The 18,757-nt window shown below is 40.7% G+C and overlaps 2 protein-coding genes across 4 annotated transcripts; both read right to left on the bottom strand.

Moving 5' to 3' along the window:
• Positions 1–1,389: 1,389 nt before the first annotated feature.
• jdp2a (Jun dimerization protein 2a) lies at positions 1,390–11,584 on the bottom strand. 3 transcript variants are annotated; one of them, XM_066685781.1, is made up of 4 exons: positions 11,436–11,584; positions 3,548–3,765; positions 2,480–2,581; positions 1,390–2,297 (listed from the first exon to the last, which is right to left on the bottom strand). In XM_066685781.1, the coding sequence occupies exons 1-4, from the start codon at positions 11,521–11,523 to the stop codon at positions 2,112–2,114; spliced, it is 594 nt and encodes a 197-aa protein (XP_066541878.1). In that variant the 5' UTR covers positions 11,524–11,584; the 3' UTR covers positions 1,390–2,111. The 3 variants fall into 3 exon arrangements, with proteins under 3 accessions (XP_066541878.1, XP_066541872.1, XP_066541885.1); XM_066685775.1 differs by having other exon boundaries at positions 2,480–2,584; XM_066685788.1 differs by having other exon boundaries at positions 2,480–2,584; positions 11,440–11,545.
• Positions 11,585–15,016: 3,432 nt separating this feature from the next.
• On the bottom strand, positions 15,017–18,324 carry fosaa (v-fos FBJ murine osteosarcoma viral oncogene homolog Aa). Its single transcript, XM_066680054.1, has 4 exons — positions 18,109–18,324; positions 16,879–17,094; positions 16,378–16,485; positions 15,017–16,293 (listed from the first exon to the last, which is right to left on the bottom strand). The coding sequence occupies exons 1-4, from the start codon at positions 18,214–18,216 to the stop codon at positions 15,622–15,624; spliced, it is 1,104 nt and encodes a 367-aa protein (XP_066536151.1). The 5' UTR covers positions 18,217–18,324; the 3' UTR covers positions 15,017–15,621.
• Positions 18,325–18,757: the final 433 nt, after the last annotated feature.

Below are 18,757 nucleotides of genomic sequence, written 5' to 3' on the forward strand. Positions count from 1 at the left end.
AGCCCGGTTAAAAAACTAACAGTTCATTTTATATATTTTTATTTAAAAAATGGTGTAGATGTTCTGATACATGTTCCAGTGAATTCAGTGTGTTTTGTTTATCTGGTTATGTACCTTTCTACTAGTTTTAGTCTCTTTCTCTTTGGTGAGCCAATAATATTCTAGGGTCTGATGTCTAGGAGCCTATCAGCTTGAAGAGAGAGGAGAGAGAGAGAAAGAAACAAGCAAGGCGAGCCAATGGGGAACATGAGGGAATGGCGCAGAAGGTGAACGTGTATGAGTGAAAAACATGCGGTAATACTTATTATTCTCAAGCGGGTATGTGACTGACTGTATGTGAGTACATTCCGCTGTGTGGTTGTCGGACTGAGAACCACTGTATGATGTTAACACACTGTTAATGAACTGTTCAAGTCGAGTGCTAGCAGACTAGCTCAGGCTGCTAATTTTCCCCTCATACTCCGCTCAGATATAGCTATAGTAGTAGGGTGACCAGACATCCTCTTTTACCCGGACATGTCCTCTTTTTTAGAGTTAAAAAAAATGTTCGGCCGGAATTTCACAAACGTCTGGGATTTTGTTTTTCTAGAAGTTGAGATACTTTAAGGTGGCTAGCTTAGTCGGCCTTTATTTCTCTACTAAATGCATGAACGTAGCCGTCCAGTTCCATTGGCTGATTGAACTTTCTCGTTATCTAGTGACCTGCAGGGTTTTGCATTGGATGGCGGATGCCCAAGACCCTGTGTATGTGACTGCATGACCAAAGGCTCAATCCTGCAACCAATAGAGAGAGAAAAAGAGTAAAGGGATACAGTGCAGAGGTAAATTTTTACTTCTGGCTCTTCGGAGTGAAGGGACCAATTTGTGTTTTACCCGGCCACTACGCACTCAAACAACGGTATCAGGCCTGCAACAAAGGGGGGTTAGAGAACTGTCGAGTGAGACCGTTAACTGCTGCTCCTGGGAAGCTAAGTTTCTGAGAGTGTGGGCCCTGTTTTTTATTTTTCATTATTTTTGGATAAGCCAATACATTATAACCAGTTGATATACATCAGAGTGTTGTTTGTATTTTTCTTTATGCTTTAATGTGAATTTTCCCGGTGTCTAGGTTGTGTATGGTGTTTTGCTATGCAGTTCACATGAGGGTAATGGTCAATTCAATTAGATAACCTTAAAATATCTATCGTTAACTACATATACCCCACCATATAATATAGAGGAACCAGGTCCCCAGCTATATTTAATTAATTAAATAGCAGTACCTTCTCAGAGTACCTGGTTGGGGTGCTACACACACTATAAAATATAGTGAAACCCAAATACATTTAGGAGTGACTCCTGTTTAATATTTGTTTGCATTTCTTCACAGCCATTAAACAAAATGAGTAAGTCACAGGAAAAAAGGGTTATATATAACTATTTGTTGCAGAAATATAAAATGTATCACATCTAGTGACAACAGTCCATATAATGTAATGTACAAGAAGTATAAAAATCAGAAATATATATATATATATAAATTGTAGGTAACTAATAAAACAGAATGATGTAAACAGTTCATATATATGTGCATACATGACGCCTGCGTCAAAAAAAAAAAATGCTATTGAGGGCAAGTCATGACTCAGTATCATGAAGATACAATAGTGTAGTACAAATCATCCAGTTACATTGGTATTAAGGCCACAAACAGGAATACCAATGCTGCATCTGTGAGCCTTATCATCGAACATGTAACCGCAATTAAGTAAGGGCTGTCACACAGCCTAGCTGTTCCTAAGCCGTTACCATTTTTTTTTTTTTTACCAATTTTTGATCTTGCTGGACTATGATGAACCTATTAGGCACTGGATGACCACAAATAGAAAAGAGTAACAGTAATACCAATGTGTAACTGTCAGCACACAGCCCAATCTGATTGGGATATGTCTGTGTGGCTTGAGGGGGTGTCCACAAATGCTCTTAAATTCCAGGCTCACAGGCTGGAGAGTTTGACTCATTCCTCTTTAAACGTCCAAGAGCTTAGAGTTAAGTGCTTCTAGTTAGCTGTATGAAAGCTAACCTGTAAACAGTAACTGTGGAAAGGCACCACTCAGATCCCCTGCACCTCCTCATTTAGATTCCAGCTGCTCCAGCAAAGGGTTAGTCTCACTTTCGGGTGTTTTCACACTGTCCGTCCTCACAATGCAGGTGGGCCGGTGGCGGTTGAGCATGAGGATGAGCTGCTGGCGCTCATGTTTCAGCTCCTCGATCTGTGCTTTTAACTCTGAGTTCATCATCTCCAGACGCTCTGATTCCTGACAACACAGTTTTCTTATTACTTTTAAAATCCAGTAGCAAATCTGGCCAATAATTACTTAATTAATTAAATTAACAGAGTGTATGAAATGTTTACACATGTAACATCATCAGAATTCTGCATAGCTCATATACCTAAATAACGTCACTACAGCCAGTAGAAGCACATGAGAATACACACCCGTTGAAGATACTCTGTGCGTTCTTTCTTTTTATTTCGACATCGTGCTGCTGCCACTTTGTTTTTCTCTCGCCTTCTTTTCCTCCTCTCCTCTTCCTCATCCTTCTAAAGAGAGACAAAAACATCTTTTTTAGGCTTAGGTTCATCACTTGCTCTGCCCACTCCATTTTTGGTACATGTGAGTTTTTGTCCCAAATTTTTATAATAAAGCTGAAAAGGCTGCTTTGTTTTCTTAGTTTTTTTTTGCGCAATGAATATAAGTGGTTGTGATTGGCTAATTCAATAAGCAGTTATTTCTAAAACATTTATTTTGTAATAATCAGGATCAGCATAATCAGCAGTGCTTTACTAATAGGACGTGGTAGGTGGATATGTAAATACACAGTTTTTTGTGACATGACAAAAACAATACATTTGCAGATTAGTTTCCATCTAGGATATACATGAACTAGGGAGTGTGTTATACACTCTTAAAAATCATCAGTTTTGAAATGCAGTAAAAACAGAGGCATGTTCGATGAAACAGGGTTTTTAACTTTTCTGGAGAAAACTGGCTAAAGTTAGTGGACTTTAAAGTTTCTGAACTGCAAAGAGAACTGAAAAGCCACATGCTGTAGGGGCTTTTCCGTGTACTCAAAATTTCCTTCATATGACAATGTGCAGCATTGTGTCCTCTATATAACACACATGAAACCACTGATTGTCCACTAGATGGAGTTGTTGTTCTTGGTATATGCAGAAATTCATATTTTTGAGTCTGAGAACATTTATATTTGGGGTTAACTGTGCTCTGCTGACATTCCTGGGAATCAGTGAAAAAGTCTGGGAAAAACATTAATGAAGATATGGCATAATTAGGATCGTGTTAAAAATGGTTCTTGGCAAAAATAAATAAATAAGCAAATAAACAAAGTTAATGAAGAATTTGCAATCAGAAACACATTTTTATAAAGCACTGTGATACACAGGATAGTACTGCATGCTTCTTATCATGCATCTTTTTGTAAAACCACAAGAACTTATTGACAGTGTCAGTGCTACATTAACTAAGCAAATACAATTTCTCACCTCTGCTTTAATAGGAAGGTGTCGTTTGCCCAGTTTGCCCAGAAGGTGCAGAGGGGACAGCATGGCCCCTAGGCTGCACAGATCTGCATATTTCAGCTGGTCAGTGAGCGTGGTGGCAGAGATACCGGCCAGTGGGCCGAGGCTGGGCAGAGAGCCTGCTGTCACCGATGGGTCAGGGATCTGTCCGGGCATCATGTCACACACGCCCTTGACCACAGCTAGAGGAGAAAGCATGAGATGGATTGTTTGAGGTCATTTTAACTGAAGTACCATCAGAAACAAAGCCTAAAGCAGCAAATAAACTCTGCAAGGTCTGGGTCTTTGAATTTCTGTGAATGGTACATGATCATCAAGAAGCCCAACACGATTTTTAGCACATTCCAAAGAATGTCTGATTGTTTATGGCTCATCATTAATGCAATCATAATTCATAAAGTAAATCTGCATTTTAGCTGCTGAATTTGGAAATACTAATTTCTTGATGGAAGCTTTAATGAATCTTATTCATATCAGAGATAAGAAGTGTAAAATGGTGTTAAAAAAACAACAGCAGAAATAGTCAGCCATGTGGTTATTTATGGAATGTATTCTATTGTAGTCCTATTGCGTTGAGGAAGGGGACTGTTTAAATATAAATTATTATCAACAGACTTATGTTTACAGAATTTTCAAACTGAATTGTTCATTCATTGTCTGTAACTGCTTATCCAGTTCAGGGCGGCGGTGGGTCCAGAGCCTACCCGGAATCACTGGGCACAAGGCACAGGGCGACACACACACTCACACATTCACTCACACACTCACACCTACGGACACTTTTGAGTCTCCAATCCACCTACCAATGTGTGTTTTTGGACTGTGGGAGGTAACAGGAAGCACCCGGAGGAAACCCACCACACTCCTCACAGACAGTCACCTGGAGGAAACCCACCCAAACACAGAGAGAACACACCACACTCCTCACAGACAGTCACCTGGAGGAAACCCACGCAGACACAGGGAGAACACACCACAGTCCTCACAGACAGTCACCTGGAGGAAACCCATGCAGACACAGGGAGAACACACCACACTCCTCACAGAGTCACCCGGAGGAAACCCACGCAGACACAGGGAGAACACACCACACTCCTCACAGACAGTCACCCGGAGGAAACCCACGCAGACACAGGGAGAACACACCACACTCCTCACAGACAGTCACCCGGAGGAAACCCACGCAGACACAGGGAGAACACACCACACTCCTCACAGACAGTCACCCGGAGGAAACCCACGCAGACACAGGGAGAACACACCACACTCCTCACAGACAGTCACCCGGAGGAAACCCACGCAGACACAGGGAGAACACACCACACTCCTCACAGACAGTCACCCGGAGGAAACCCACGCAGACACAGGGAGAACACACCACACTCCTCACAGACAGTCACCCGCAGGAAACCCACGCAGACACAGGGAGAACACACCACACTCCTCACAGACAGTCACCCGGAGGAAACCCACGCAGACACAGGGAGAACACACCACACTCCTCACAGACAGTCACCCGGAGGAAACCCACGCAGACACAGGGAGAACACACCACACTCCTCACAGACAGTCACCCGGAGGAAACCCACGCAGACACAGGGAGAACACACCACACTCCTCACAGACAGTCACCCGGAGGAAACCCACGCAGACACAGGGAGAACACACCACAATCCTCACAGACAGTCACCCGGAGGAAACCCACGCAGACACAGGGAGAACACACCACACTCCTCACAGAGAGTCACCCGGAGCGGGACTCAAACCCACAACCTCCATGTCCCTGGAGCTGTGTGACTGCAACACCACCTGCTGCACCACTGTGCTGCCCTAAATCGAGTTGTATCCATTTATTTATTGTTTTCTGAAAGTGCAAATGGTTACAGCAGGGATGCACTACTACACATGTATCAAGTTTGTATATTACATTTTTGAGTATTGCTAAACAAAACGGCCCCAATTTCTACTTTTTTTTATAAACGTTTATGTAACAGCATCAGCATCATGAAAAATTTCAGAATTAAATGGCAGCTGACCACAGTTTCCACATTATTGTATCTGTACCTACTAAGGCAGAAAGAAGGACTATCTATTTACCCCATGGGCTATCGAGTACTGGAAGAGATTTCTTTAATGAACCATGGGTATTTTGCCCAATAGGCTTCTCAAAGCCCTGAATCAAAAGCTACTGTCATATTGCCTTCTCATCATTTCATAATCTGTCACATCATGTTCTGTCATCTTTCCATCACTTCTTAGGGACATGCCTTATTCAAGGATATCATGACAAAGTACAGGTTTCGTTAAGCATGCATCCTTACCTGAGGTATCTGAACTTAAAAGAGCCTACAACCTTGTAATAATAATGAGCACCACAGCCTTAATCTTCAGAAGTAATAAAAGTCATTGGCTGAATAGAAGTGGACTTAAATACCTTTAAGTCATTTAAAAATCATGGATTAAACCCAAGTGAACAAATGTAAAATATATTATTTGTAAGTCACTAGATCTCAAATAAATTTCTGTTTTTCCTTACTAGCTATGAGTGGTCCTCCTATCTCTTGCAACATGACTGGCAACTTTCCTTCCATACAGACTGAGTAGGAACATACTTAATAACAAACACATGCTTGTTATTAATTTTCAATTACCTTATTCCCCTTTGCTCGTCTCTCTGTTCACCTACCAATTCTATCAGTTCTGGCTCACTCCATGTCTTGGCTCCCACCAAGATATTTCTCGAGAGTATCCTCTCCACCCTTTCTTTTGCATGTATAGTGTACTCCCATTTACAGACGCACTGGCAAGACTTGCTCCATTTTTTTCCGTTTTGCTCTGCAGAGGCCAGGGGAGAGGCACACAGCAGTGCCTGCACAAAAGTAGACCCAGACACATTCCCTTTTATTCCACGGAGAGAAGAAGAGAAGGAGCCAGCCAAGACCCGCCTGCTGCCCATGTTCCCCCCACACAGGCCTTCTCTCTCTCTCTCTCTCTCTCTGTCTCTCTCTCTCTCTCTGTCTCTCTCTCTCTCTCTGTGTCTACCCAGTGGAATGTTGCCACAGAGGAACAGAACAATGTCATCAGCTTCTGCCACCCTGCTCACTCTCAAAAATGTAAAAAAAAAAACTCCCACTTTAATAAAACTTGAGGCTGCAAACAAGATCTACACAGGAGTTTGAGAGTCTATTTTCTGTCTGGTCTGGGATTTGACTACAAACATTTATGCTTAAGCACAAAAGAGGAAAACCTCTAGTTAATAGTTAATGTGCAAATTCTCAGCTGCTACTTTTCTGTTAACAGTGGCAGTAAGCTAATTCACTGAGAGTGTGATTACAACATATACAAAAGCCCTAAGCAGTGTAACTTCTAGGTCAGCATCTTTTCTGCATGCCTGATTTTGTTGTCTGTAAATAGCTCCTAGCAGTAACTTTTGTACACACAATCTAAGAACAAATCTTGTTTTATAACTGTTTAATGTGCTTAATATAATTCCAGTTTGTAAAGTTATCGTATGATTCCAGTTTACATTGCCCTACCAAATCAAAAGCCATAAAGGCACTGGATAAACTTGGATCAGGTATGTTTAGTTCCAGGCAAACCACTGGGTAATACTAAATGTGTGCTGTTACTTTTGAAACTATGTATTCCTATTTATTAGGTATTTATTATATTGTGCAGTTCATCAAGACCAAATGTCAACCTGTTTAAACCGAACATTCCACTCATTCTTTCTTAGAATACTGTAATTCAGTGCATTAAAATTGATTTTTGTTTTGTTGCCACATTTACATCCTTTAAAAAGCCCATATGAATATCTATGGTTCTGACCACTGAAAGAATCAACACTGCAGTCACAAAACTGCAGGAGTCTATTAAATAGAGCTTTAGATGAGTATAATATCCCTACACATCCCCCACCTCACTGAATACCATTAAGGAAAGCTGTTTCCTGAGTAAATCTACCCAAATCTCCATCCTTGAAACTTGTAGCACACTTCCAAATAAAACTCCACGCGGGCCAGTCGGGACAAGCATGTATTCAAGCGATGACAGCATGAGTAATTTGGAAAAATAAACGGAATACAACAGTGTTCCCTTTGTTTAGATTTTTACCAGAACACTCTATAGAGCAATGGAATACAGAATATGTTGCTCTGGACACATACTGACAATACACTAGAGCAGCTTTGGACTCCTGCACAAAAACAAAAGTCTGGTATAGACACCAGACATCAAAGTAAAGAAATTAAACAAATAAAACATGGTGTTCATTAAGCATTATTTGAATTTCCTCTACGCCTCAAAACCAACATCTGTGTAAAAGAGACAAATAACAAAGTCAATTCTGCCACACAGTACACTGAGGCTGGATTAGATTAGCCCTGTGCTCTTGAACAGCGAAAGAACAAACCTGTAGGCCTGTATTAATCACTACAGTAAGGAAATACCTGCAACATGGGCATCTGGGAAAGTGCCCAAGTTTTAAAAAAGAAAAGAAAAAGGAAAAGAAATGTGACTTGCCACTCTCACGATTGAATGCACCGTAAATTCCATCCAGCATTGCCACAAGACCCTTTCTTCAACCAGTGATCCACACTGTGTTCAAAATGTGGAGGCTCAAACCAAGAAGTGGCTTACAGATTAGTGCTATCTAAGGGGAAAAAACTCCAGCATCAGCACATTGTTTTTCCAGCTATATAGCCTCTTCAGAAATCTCTTCCATTAAATAAAGAACAGAACACAACACACGCATGTAATATATATACAGTGCTGTGGAAAAATGTGGCTCCTTTCCTTTATTTAATTCATGCGCAAATATCCAGTTATTTCCAGTTATTAAGTACAGTTAGGTCATTGTTACGTGTCAGGAAAATAAATCTCAGAACATATGACAACAATTACAAAATATATTTTTCCATAGCCCAATCAAATGAACAATTCAGACGTATGGGCTCTGGGGTGCCTGGCCCATTATTTAAGGACACAACCAGCAGCTTCATTGATCTGAAGAGAGGGTGGATGCTTGAAATCTCCAGTCTCTCAAAGATATAAAGTTTAAGTATATGGCCACCCTTTCACTTGGCCAGCTGGTCTTACAGGTAACACGAGTCCTTTACTCTATATACATTTTATCAACTTCTGTATTGTAAACTTTCACTTTCCTTTTACAAACGGATTTGCTCATATTTAACCTCCTCTGAAATACTTCTGGAATAAACTAATAACTTGTATTTCATATCTGTACTGACTGGAAATTAAAGGGATGGTTTCTGACTTTTGCAAAGCACTGTATGTAAAGTAGATAATAAAAAATCATAGATGCCACTCAAACGGAATGAACTCTGCAGGTTGCTGTACTTAATTTCTCAGAAATATAAAGAATTGTTATTAATATTATCATTGTTGTTGTTGTTAATATTTAATCTTTCTTTTTACAATAAACAAATGACCACAAGTACCGTCAGGTCTGAAGTTGAGTTTCTGTTCCTAAAAGTTGAGCACAACAAGAGGCTGAAGAAATCTGGAAGCAGTGAAACAGCTTCTTGTTGCATAACACTGTTATTATGACGGTGTCTGTAAAGCTACATAATGACATTGACCTTTATTGATTCAAGAATTCTGACACTTGATGAACTTCACTGTTAAAGCACACTGCATTTCAATTCAGAGTTTTCAGAAAACAGTAATAGTAAATGGATAATGTTATATGAATGTCTGGAGCTCTGGGGGATCATCCGTGGTGTCATTACAGTGCAAATTGAAAATGAAAGTTTAAATGTGCTTACACAACCTGAAGAAACAGTAAAAACTACTAGTAAACTGTAGAACAACTACGAATCGGTTTGTCTAATCTTGTAGAGACTTCTCATAAGCTCAGAATGAAAGTTACAGATGTCTTCCCTTTTTCTGCTTTACCTTACACTCCAAGTTCTAATCCAGTTAAACAGAAGCACGTTAAAGGCAACTTTAATTACTAAAGATATATAATTGAAAAAGTTGGGACAGAGTAAAAAATGCACATAGATAAGAAAGCAGTGGTTTTTAAATATTTCTGACTGATATTACATTGAAAACAAAACCATAGCACATTATTTGATGTTTAATTCCATACATTTTAAAAATAAACTATTATTATTTAAGTGTTGATGCTTGCAACATGTTTAAATAAAGTTGGAACAGTAAAGCCTTTACACCCTTGTGATGCTGCTGTTCTATTTTACAACTAAAAGACATTTAGGGACTAAATGCATTGAGTGATGAAGCATTGTAGATGTCAGTTTTTCAGTATTTCAATTTGCCCCATTCTTGCTGAAATATATATGGACAGAAATGTCATCATCACACACTAAAGTTTCCTTAAATCTTTTGATCACGTCAGGCCCTGTTGATGCTGAAATTTAAATGTTATTTCACTTATTTATTATTTTTTATTTTTTTGCTTTCACCACTCCATAAAACTTTCTCCATTTTGGGCTTGCAATTTCCTATGAGGCACATTTATACTGAGCTGCACGGTGGAACCTGAGTATTACATTATATCTACATAAAACAATCTATAACACACAGAGCTACCTGTGGTTGTTATTCCTGAATTGTTTTCAAAAGTATCAGTGACTAAAAACATACAGAATTTGTTAAATATATGTAACATCAAACGACATCTAATTTCAAAACACAATTTTGTATTTGTAATAACTATGACATTAATAATAAAACAAAATCTTGATATTTATTGCATTTGTGCCTTTATAGAATGTGCAGAATGAAAAAAGGGCGTGTACAAATTGATCTAAAATGTGTTGTGGAATGAGACCCGTCATATAACAAAGAGCAGGAGTACAGTCACTTGCCAGCATTTAGGCACCTCAGGGCAAACTGCACATTATGCTGATCTTCAAAGTGAAAGTATGTGCATGTGCTCCACAAAGAACTGTACCGTTTAATGCACACTTACTGTATATTTGCTGAATAAATTAGCCATAAACTGTGACTAATTTGTGGAAATGTTCTGGGACATTTCATACTGTATGTAATATGATCAATCAATATTGGGCTAATGGTTTGTTACCTGTAGAGGTTGTGTGTTTATGTGTGTATATGTCTGTTTGCATGTGTGTGTGTGTGTGTGTGTGGACGTTTGTTTACTTCATATTTTCATTTATAAAATCAACAAAACATGTCATTTGGCCCTGGATGTATACACAGTCTATGAGTTTCAATCCTGAAGTAACACACCCTGTGCCATGACTCAGTCTCAAAGAGGAAGTCATTGGTCAGGAAAAGCATGTAGCTGATCTTACGTAACATGAAGTGAAGAGCAGGCTGCAGTGTGTTAATGGAAAAGCAGAGGAAAGGGTTACACTTACAGACCATCCATTGCACTATCTTTCTCTCTATCTCTCTCTCTCCTTCTCCTTCTCATTCTCCCTTTATCTCACTCTCTATCTCTGTTTCTGGTGAATATTGCCATGGGCTCAGCATTTAAAACTTCAGTTGAGAGAGAGAGAGAGAGAGAGAGAGAGAGAGAGGCATAACCGTGCAGAGACATGGCCGTGTGCAGTGAGCTCCACACTGGAGATGTGAGCTTTGGTTGGGGACCATAGAGAGTCCTACAGAATCAGTAAATCAGTGCAGAGAACACCGTGTACAGACAGAGACCCTCTGCACCATGTTCTGCCGCTCACTCTGGTGTTAACAGTCTACTCCAGCCCCTGAAGTCCATGCAGGGGTTTGTATAGTGAGGAGAAATTCTCGCTGCCTCCCTGGAGCACACAGCGAGCGAAGCCAAACCCCTGCAAACACAGTCCTGCTGCTGCAGCGAAAAAAAAAGTTCACCAAGTGTCCTGCTTACCTGCCTTTGGTGCCGAGCTCGCGGGATGGTGCTTTTTGAGGTCAGCTGGGGGTCGTGAGTAGATTTTGAACAGAGGAAAGCGTTGCATCAGCGCGTTTATATAGAGATCCCTGCTCTGTGAGGAATGCGGAACTCGAGCCTGAACTCAGCCTGCCACACGTAAGCAGGGATGCAGAGAGAGAGAGAGAGAGAGAGAGAGAGAGAGAGAGAGACTCCACCCCTTAGATACCAAAAAACAAACAGCCCTTCCACCCTTTGAGAGACCCCAGAAAAATATGGAGGCATTTACCGTGCTCCCATATCAGAGCTGTAATCTTTAAGGGTGTGTTGAAGTGTGTGTATGAGGCAGTACATTAGTCCCAAGACCAAATCAATTAGGCTAAGTGTTGATCACTCCCCGTGCACCTCTCTAGAGTATGTACACTTTACTCTGCACAAGTCAAAGACCACTCTTTAGCTTTGAATTTTAAATTAAACAAATCATCAAGTAGAAAAGCATAAATTATTAAAAAAAAGCCTCAGTAACAGCTTTACAGCTTTCTACAGCTTTAATTCTTTTCAGTATCATTGCTTTCAGTTTTACTAATTACATCTGGAACAATATTTTCCATATCTGCAAAGTTCACTCTGAGCAGTTGGTTGCCTACTTCTTGCTTCTCACGATCCAAGTCATCACAAGCAAAGTTACTGCCCACTAAATGCACCAATGTTAAGTTAATAACATTATTTTTAACATTAACAGTGGTTATTTAACATTGGTGTTTTACAAAATAAACAAATGTTTACATGTTTTTATTAATTAATTATTTTGATTCATCAGGATGTTTGAAACTATATTTACACGCTATTATTTATATGGTAGGGTTAGTTAAAACAAGGTAATAAATTAATTTGTATTTGATCCTCAAGCAAACTGTGACTTATTGCTTGGTGGAGAAACCCTTGTTGGACAGCACAGAGGTCAGACGTTCCTTGTAGTTGGTCACCAGGTTTGCGCACATCTCAGGGGGGATTTTGGCCCACTCCTCTTTATAGAAACTCTCCAAATCCTAAAGGTTTCGAGGCTGTCACTTGGAAACTCGAAGTTTGAGCTCCCTCCACAGATTTTCTAAGGGATTAAGGTCCGGAGACTAGCTAGGCCACTCCAGGATCTTAAGGTGCTTCTTCTTAAGCCACTCCTTTGTTGCCTTGACCGAATGTTTTGGGTTATCGTCATGCTGGAAGACATGTCCATGACCCATCTTCAGTGTTCAGCCCTGTTCATCAGCCCCTCAATGCGTTCTTCCTGTACCTTTAGCAGAATGTTTCCACCTCCGTGTTTGACAGTGGGGATGTTGTTCTTTGAGTCATATCCATATATTTCTTTGCCTCCAAGCACGACAAGTCGAGTTGATGCCAGAGAGCTCCACTTTGGTATCTTCTGACCACATCACATTCTCCCAAGCCTTCTCTGAATCATTCAAGTGTTCATTGGCAAACATTAGACAAGTCTGTACGTGAGCCTTCTTGAGCAGAGGGACTTTGCGGGCAACTGCAGGATCTCAATCCATTACGGCGAAGTATGTTACTAATGTTTTTTTTTGCGACCGTGCTCCCAGCTCCCTTGAGATCATTAACAAGCTCCTCCTGTGTACCTCTGGGCTGACACCTCACCTTTCTCAGAATCATTCTTACCCCATGAGGTGAGATCTTGCATGCAGCTCCAGAGCAAGAGTGATTGAATGTTATCTTGCATTTCTTTTCCACCAACTGTGGTCTCTTTCTCCTCAAGCTTGTTACTGATGGTCCTGTAGCCCATTCCAGCCTTGTGCAGGTCTGCGATCTTGTCCCTGACATCATTTGACAACTCTTTGGTCTTGCCCATGGGGGTCAAAAGCTTGAAAGGAAGAGTCTGATTCTGTGGCAGGTATCTTTTATACACATAACACTGTGAGAATAAGAGGACTTTCTTAAAGGGAGAAGACTAATCTTTATGTCTGATGGGCCACGTACCTGCTGGTTGGTAGGGGATCAAATACATATTCCATGTAATCAAATGCAAATTCATTTATAACCTTTATTTAAAGTGCTTGCTTTGATTTTATTTTGTTGATTTTCTTTCTTTCTCTGTTAAAATATACCTACCATAAACTTACAAAATCAGCAGAGGATCAAATAATAATTTTATCAACTGTATATAATTATTTGATCCCCTTCTGATTTTGTAAGTTTATCCCCTTAAAGAGACATGAACAGTCACAAACCCCAGCTATCATATATATATATTAATATAAATTAAAGGCAAAGTTAAAGAATGTAATCAGAAAATACTTTTTATGAAATTCAGAAGATCACTATTTACTAGTTCTCCAGTCTGTGTCTGTTTGCATGCTTTGAAATTAGTCTAATGGTTTTACAAAGCCCCAGTGTTTGTCTCAGCCTGGTATGCTAGACTTCCTTTCTTTTTTATTCTTTCTTTTTCTGTCTCTCTCTCTCTCTCTCTCTCTGCTCATGACAGAGGCATCTGGAGTTTCTTAGACAATGGAGAGATTTCCAAACATTGAAAAGCACTAACTGAAATGAGGATATTGCTCTATTCCTACTCCATTGGTGGGTAATATTGACTTATTTTTGCTGTTTCGGATCATTTAAGGTGGAAATGTGTCCAAACTCTGGAGGCGGCTAACTGCATTATCAAAAAGTGCAAGTTTATGCTGTACATAGTAAACAAAACAAAACAAAACAAAAAGGGAATCCAAAGAAAAAAGAGTAACGTTTTAAGCAGAGATTTGAAGGATAACAGGGATGCGCAGTTACAAAGAGAGGATGCCCTATTATCTCTGTTTCTTTAAAAAAATATATTTTTTAAATATCTAATCCGAAATTTCTCCAGAAAAATTAATAGTATAAATAACATCAGAATAACTTTAAAAAGTGTTTCCTTCAATAAAAATATAATATATTATAATATAATAATCTTGGGTGGTTTCAGACCTGATCACAAGTGTGCTGTATATATTATGCAATATTTTACACTTGCACAGTGCACATACACAGCCCAGCCATATTGTGACCACCTCTATGTTTCTACATTCAATGTCCGTTCTCTCAGGTCCACTGACTATACAGGAGCACTGTGTAATTATAAAGTGTAGTCCATCTGTTGCTCCAAATACTTTGTAAGCCAATATTCACCATTTGAGGCAAAATGCTAAAGCGCCCCTCCCATTTTTATCAGAGAGGTAGAAAGAGAAAAATAGAGAGTGGTGGTTATGGTGTTTATCTTTATAAGGTATATAAGGTAAGGTAGCAATTAATCGAAACTATATAAATAATCGAATAATTCACTGCTTTATCCCAGTAGTGAAATGATCTGAAAACGAAATTGTCATAAATTAAAGCGATAGATTGATCTGCTGTAGACCTAGAGAACAGTTCTAAATGTATTCAATGGAATTATCTTTTAAATTCATCAAATATAATTGCAGAAGACACTTTGGTGTTTTGGCATCAACAAAAGAAAGGAGACAGGTCACATTGCATGAATATTTAATGTGAATATTAATTCATAAGCAATCAATGCTCATTTAACTCTTCTCATTTGACAAACAAGTCAAAATTTAAACGGTAGAAAAATAAATTATCATAAAATACATCTTGATCGATATAGCACTGGATGTTTTCATGGAAAACTCTAAACATTTTGAATGACGTCAAAACACAGTCTGAATGATGACACTGAGGTATGCAAGAACTTCAAGAATGTGTACTAAAGCACAACATTGATAAACTATTGCCATCAAAAAACACAAAACTGCACAGTGAACAGTGCACAATACAGCTTACATAAGACCTCACATCAGATCAAACAAATATAAAACTGATACATACATATATATTTTCTTCATTTATATATTCATTTGTTTATTCACTTATTTATACGAGATCTCTGCGCATGCTTTTTTTACGAACCAGAAGGTAGCTCATAACTGTCCATGGGATAATTTTTCCATGCTCTTAGCTACATCAAAATTATCTGGAAGAGGATAAATACTATCTCTGTCACATTACTTATTTCATAGATGTGGCCACGTCACTGCTGGCTTCACATCATTTCCACTCATCTGAGGTATCATAACGCAGTGATACCCGTCAGTTGAGACCATTGTCAGCAAACCAGTTACCTTACTTCCCATCACCTTTGTGTTTATAAGGCCAGCAGTGTGGGCGAGTTAAGGATATCTACATTGGAATCAGACTTGGATGCCCCTCCTTTGCAGCCATCCAGTTCCTCAGCAAGAGAGTCCAGCTCTGGGCAGGCAAAGGTGAAAACGGACAGGTAATTGCTGCAGGTGGGGGTGGAGGTGCTGACCACAGGGGTGCTTAAGGGTTCCAGATCATTGGCCACAGACTTGTAGAGGGTTTCCCAGTCTGTGAAACCCAGGGAACCGGTGAGGTCAATGTCTGGGACAGAACGGGCTGTTTCCATAGAGAGTCTGTCCTCGTCCACTGTACCGAGGATGTTTTCCAGGAGCTCTTCCTTGACGTCCAGCGAGGGTTCAAGGTCACACAGACTGACCTCTGCACTGGAGCACAGCAAGATGTTGGAGTTCCCTGAGATAGCTGAGGATGGGACGGAAGGAGTTTCCAAGTCTTGTAGGGAAGGTGCATCCGGTGCCCCATCCTCAGGGAGTTTGCTGGGTGAATCTGAAGGAGGAAGTGGCTGTGGCGACTCAGGGAAAATGCTGTCTAGCTCTTCGGGAAGCTGGCATAAAGGCTTATGTGTGGCGAGAACATATTCAAGTCTCTCCTTTTCCTTTAGGAGGTTTGCTATTTCGGCCTGCAGGGCTGCTTTGTCTTCCTCCAGCTTGTCGGTTTCCTAAAGACAATAGGATTCGAGTTAAAGCGAAAACTGTTGCAGTGGTGAGAACATGTTAAACCATGCATCTGCATTGCTACTTACAGCCTGCAAGGTGTCTGTCAGCTCTCGCCGTCTGTTGCGGCACTTGGCAGCAGCCATCTTATTCCTCTCCCTCCGTATTCGCTTCTTCTCCTCCTCTTCTGGTGTGAGCTGCTCAGTGGTAAAAGATGGATTAGACGATCTACTCTAATGAATCTACCCATTTCATCCCACATCCTTTGAAAATGCAGCCCATGAAAATGTGGCAAGCTCTCTCCTCTCCCTCTCCATTCCTTTCTCTCTCGTCTTCCCCACCTCTGCCTCTCTCTGCAATGCGTCTAAAAATAGCCCATTGTGGCAGACACACTGTGATGTGAATATGAAGTGGAAGTTGTTTCTAGGCTCACTGCCCTTGCACGGCTTGTGGAGAGCATGCAGGTTATGCACTAGTGGCATTGCTGCTTTCTCACTGATCTTCCAGATGTGCACTAGAGCATGCAGGTGACGAATTCAGCCTTGTGGCTTCATGCAGCAGCTGCATGGGGGAGGGCCATGTTCTCCTACCTGCTCGACTTTCCCCTTTCTGGAGGCGTTTTTCCCCTTGGCCCCATGTGTTTTGAGGGAGCTCTGTGCCTCATTGGCTGCAGCTCTGCCCGGAGACGGCGAGACGGACGTGACGATGGTGGGCTGCACCATCCACTGCAGGTCTGGGGTGGTAGAGATCGCTGTCACCGTAGGAACAAATGGAGTGACAGGCACCTCAGGCTCAGCCACAGCCCCCTGTGTTCAAATGCACTTGTTAATATCAAGACTATAAATATCAAGCCTGAATAAATATGTAAAGACAGTAATCACCATATAAACATATACATTTTTGTGTACTTCTGCTAATCCTAACAAAATGTTATGCTGTTTTGTGACATATGATTATTAGTCTGCATAAGCCTGTTGTGATGTAAAAATATGGCCTTTTGACATATGAATATCCTATTGTGAAATATGAATATTTGGGTACATTAGTCTATAGTGACGTATGAATAATAGCCTAGATTAGCCCATTGTGACGTAATAATCATTCAGCAGCGCACGTGTCTTTTTCTTTAAATACATGTAGGCGTCCAAAAATAGTCCTCGGATCAATATTTGACTTTTTTTTTTTTTGCATTGAGCCTGACGTCAGAGCTGACGCAGCCCCTGCTGTGGAGTCTCCTCAGTGGGCTGCTTTCTCTCTGCAGGGCTCAGCTTCAAGTATCTTGATTGCCAAAGCAAGGCAGATGCCAAACGATGCGCAGCGACAGCGGGTTTTACGCAGTGTGGGAGAATGCGCGCTTTTTATTTATTTATTTTTTTTTTTACAGCTGATTCATTTATGTATCTGCACTGGCCAGTGATGGGGGTGGGGGGTTGGGGAGCTGTTTCTCTAAAGCAATCCACTCTTCACATTAGACTGAAAAGGCACCTGAATATGATAAATTAATTTTTTTTTAATCTTACTCTCCTTTCCACATCAAAATAATGGTGCAGCAGTTCCATACAAGCTTCTCAGATCAGATCATTTAAGGTGGAATGAAACATTCAGATATAAAGGCAGGTTCGTTATATATATATATATATATATATATATATATGGCGTCACATTTTGATCCCCCGCTGGTTTACATGGACAAACCTCCTCTAAAGAGCCTCTTTCCTTTCTCTTGCTTTGCTTTTTGGGCATGAATTTAAACCTCCTCCAATAAACTGACTTGCTATACCCCCTCCTCCGGTACTGCCTCCTGCCCCCCTAGCACTTACCTGTGTGGTCTCTATCGGCGGAAAGCCTGCGAGGGTGTCCCCCCCGTCCAAAGACGCCGAGCTGCAGGGAGCCACGGAATCGACGCCGTTCACTTTGCTGAGGAACATGTCTCCACCGGTCACCAGCGAGAAACACTTGCAGCTAAGGCGCTGTGTGCTCTGTCAGCCAATATTCTCCCGAGCTGAAAGCAGAAGCTCCCTTTTATTCCAGGTTTGTAAACCTGGCCACTGACAGACTGCTCTGCAAGCTCCTCCTTATATTCCCCCAGAATTTTTATGAATGAACCGAGCATGTACCATCTGCGCGTGGGGAGCGCCTCAGTGCATCACGCCACAAATACAAGCGTCTTAACCCAGTTCAGTCATAAACGCTGCCACTCTTTTGTTTTAACAGCCCCTTTACGGTGTGTAACGACCCTGCTCAGGAGTCACAGGTTTAGGTTAGCGTGTAATTTGGCATGTTATAACTCACCCCCCATGAGGAAGAAATGTGGCACGTGCAGCATGTTCATTCATAAAATACTGATGCACCCCATCCCTCCTCCTCCTCTGCACTAAAATCTAAACAACACAGATGTGCAAAAATGCACAGACATGGTACAAGAGGCAGTTTATACTGAATTTATTGAGATACACGTGTTTATACCAG

Source organism: Hoplias malabaricus, chromosome 1, assembly GCF_029633855.1.
Source record: "Hoplias malabaricus isolate fHopMal1 chromosome 1, fHopMal1.hap1, whole genome shotgun sequence".
Taxonomy (NCBI): domain Eukaryota; kingdom Metazoa; phylum Chordata; class Actinopteri; order Characiformes; family Erythrinidae; genus Hoplias; species Hoplias malabaricus.

What these genes read in the sequence shown, in the direction of transcription:
- jdp2a (XM_066685775.1), bottom strand. Translation starts at nt 11,523, where the DNA reads ATGCAACGCTTTCCTCTGTTCAAAATCTACTCACGACCCCCAGCTGAC. An exon ending in ACCTTCCTATTAAAGCAGAG is followed by an intron (nt 2,585 to 3,547) that starts GTGAGAAATTGT and finishes GTCTCTCTTTAG; the next exon opens with AAGGATGAGGAAGAGGAGAG. An exon ending in GCACAGAGTATCTTCAACGG is followed by an intron (nt 2,298 to 2,479) that starts GTGTGTATTCTC and finishes CTGTGTTGTCAG; the next exon opens with GAATCAGAGCGTCTGGAGAT.
- fosaa (XM_066680054.1), bottom strand. Translation starts at nt 18,216, where the DNA reads ATGTTCCTCAGCAAAGTGAACGGCGTCGATTCCGTGGCTCCCTGCAGC. An exon ending in CGCCGATAGAGACCACACAG is followed by an intron (nt 17,095 to 18,108) that starts GTAAGTGCTAGG and finishes ATTTGAACACAG; the next exon opens with GGGGCTGTGGCTGAGCCTGA. An exon ending in GAAAGGGGAAAGTCGAGCAG is followed by an intron (nt 16,486 to 16,878) that starts GTAGGAGAACAT and finishes ACCACTGAGCAG; the next exon opens with CTCACACCAGAAGAGGAGGA.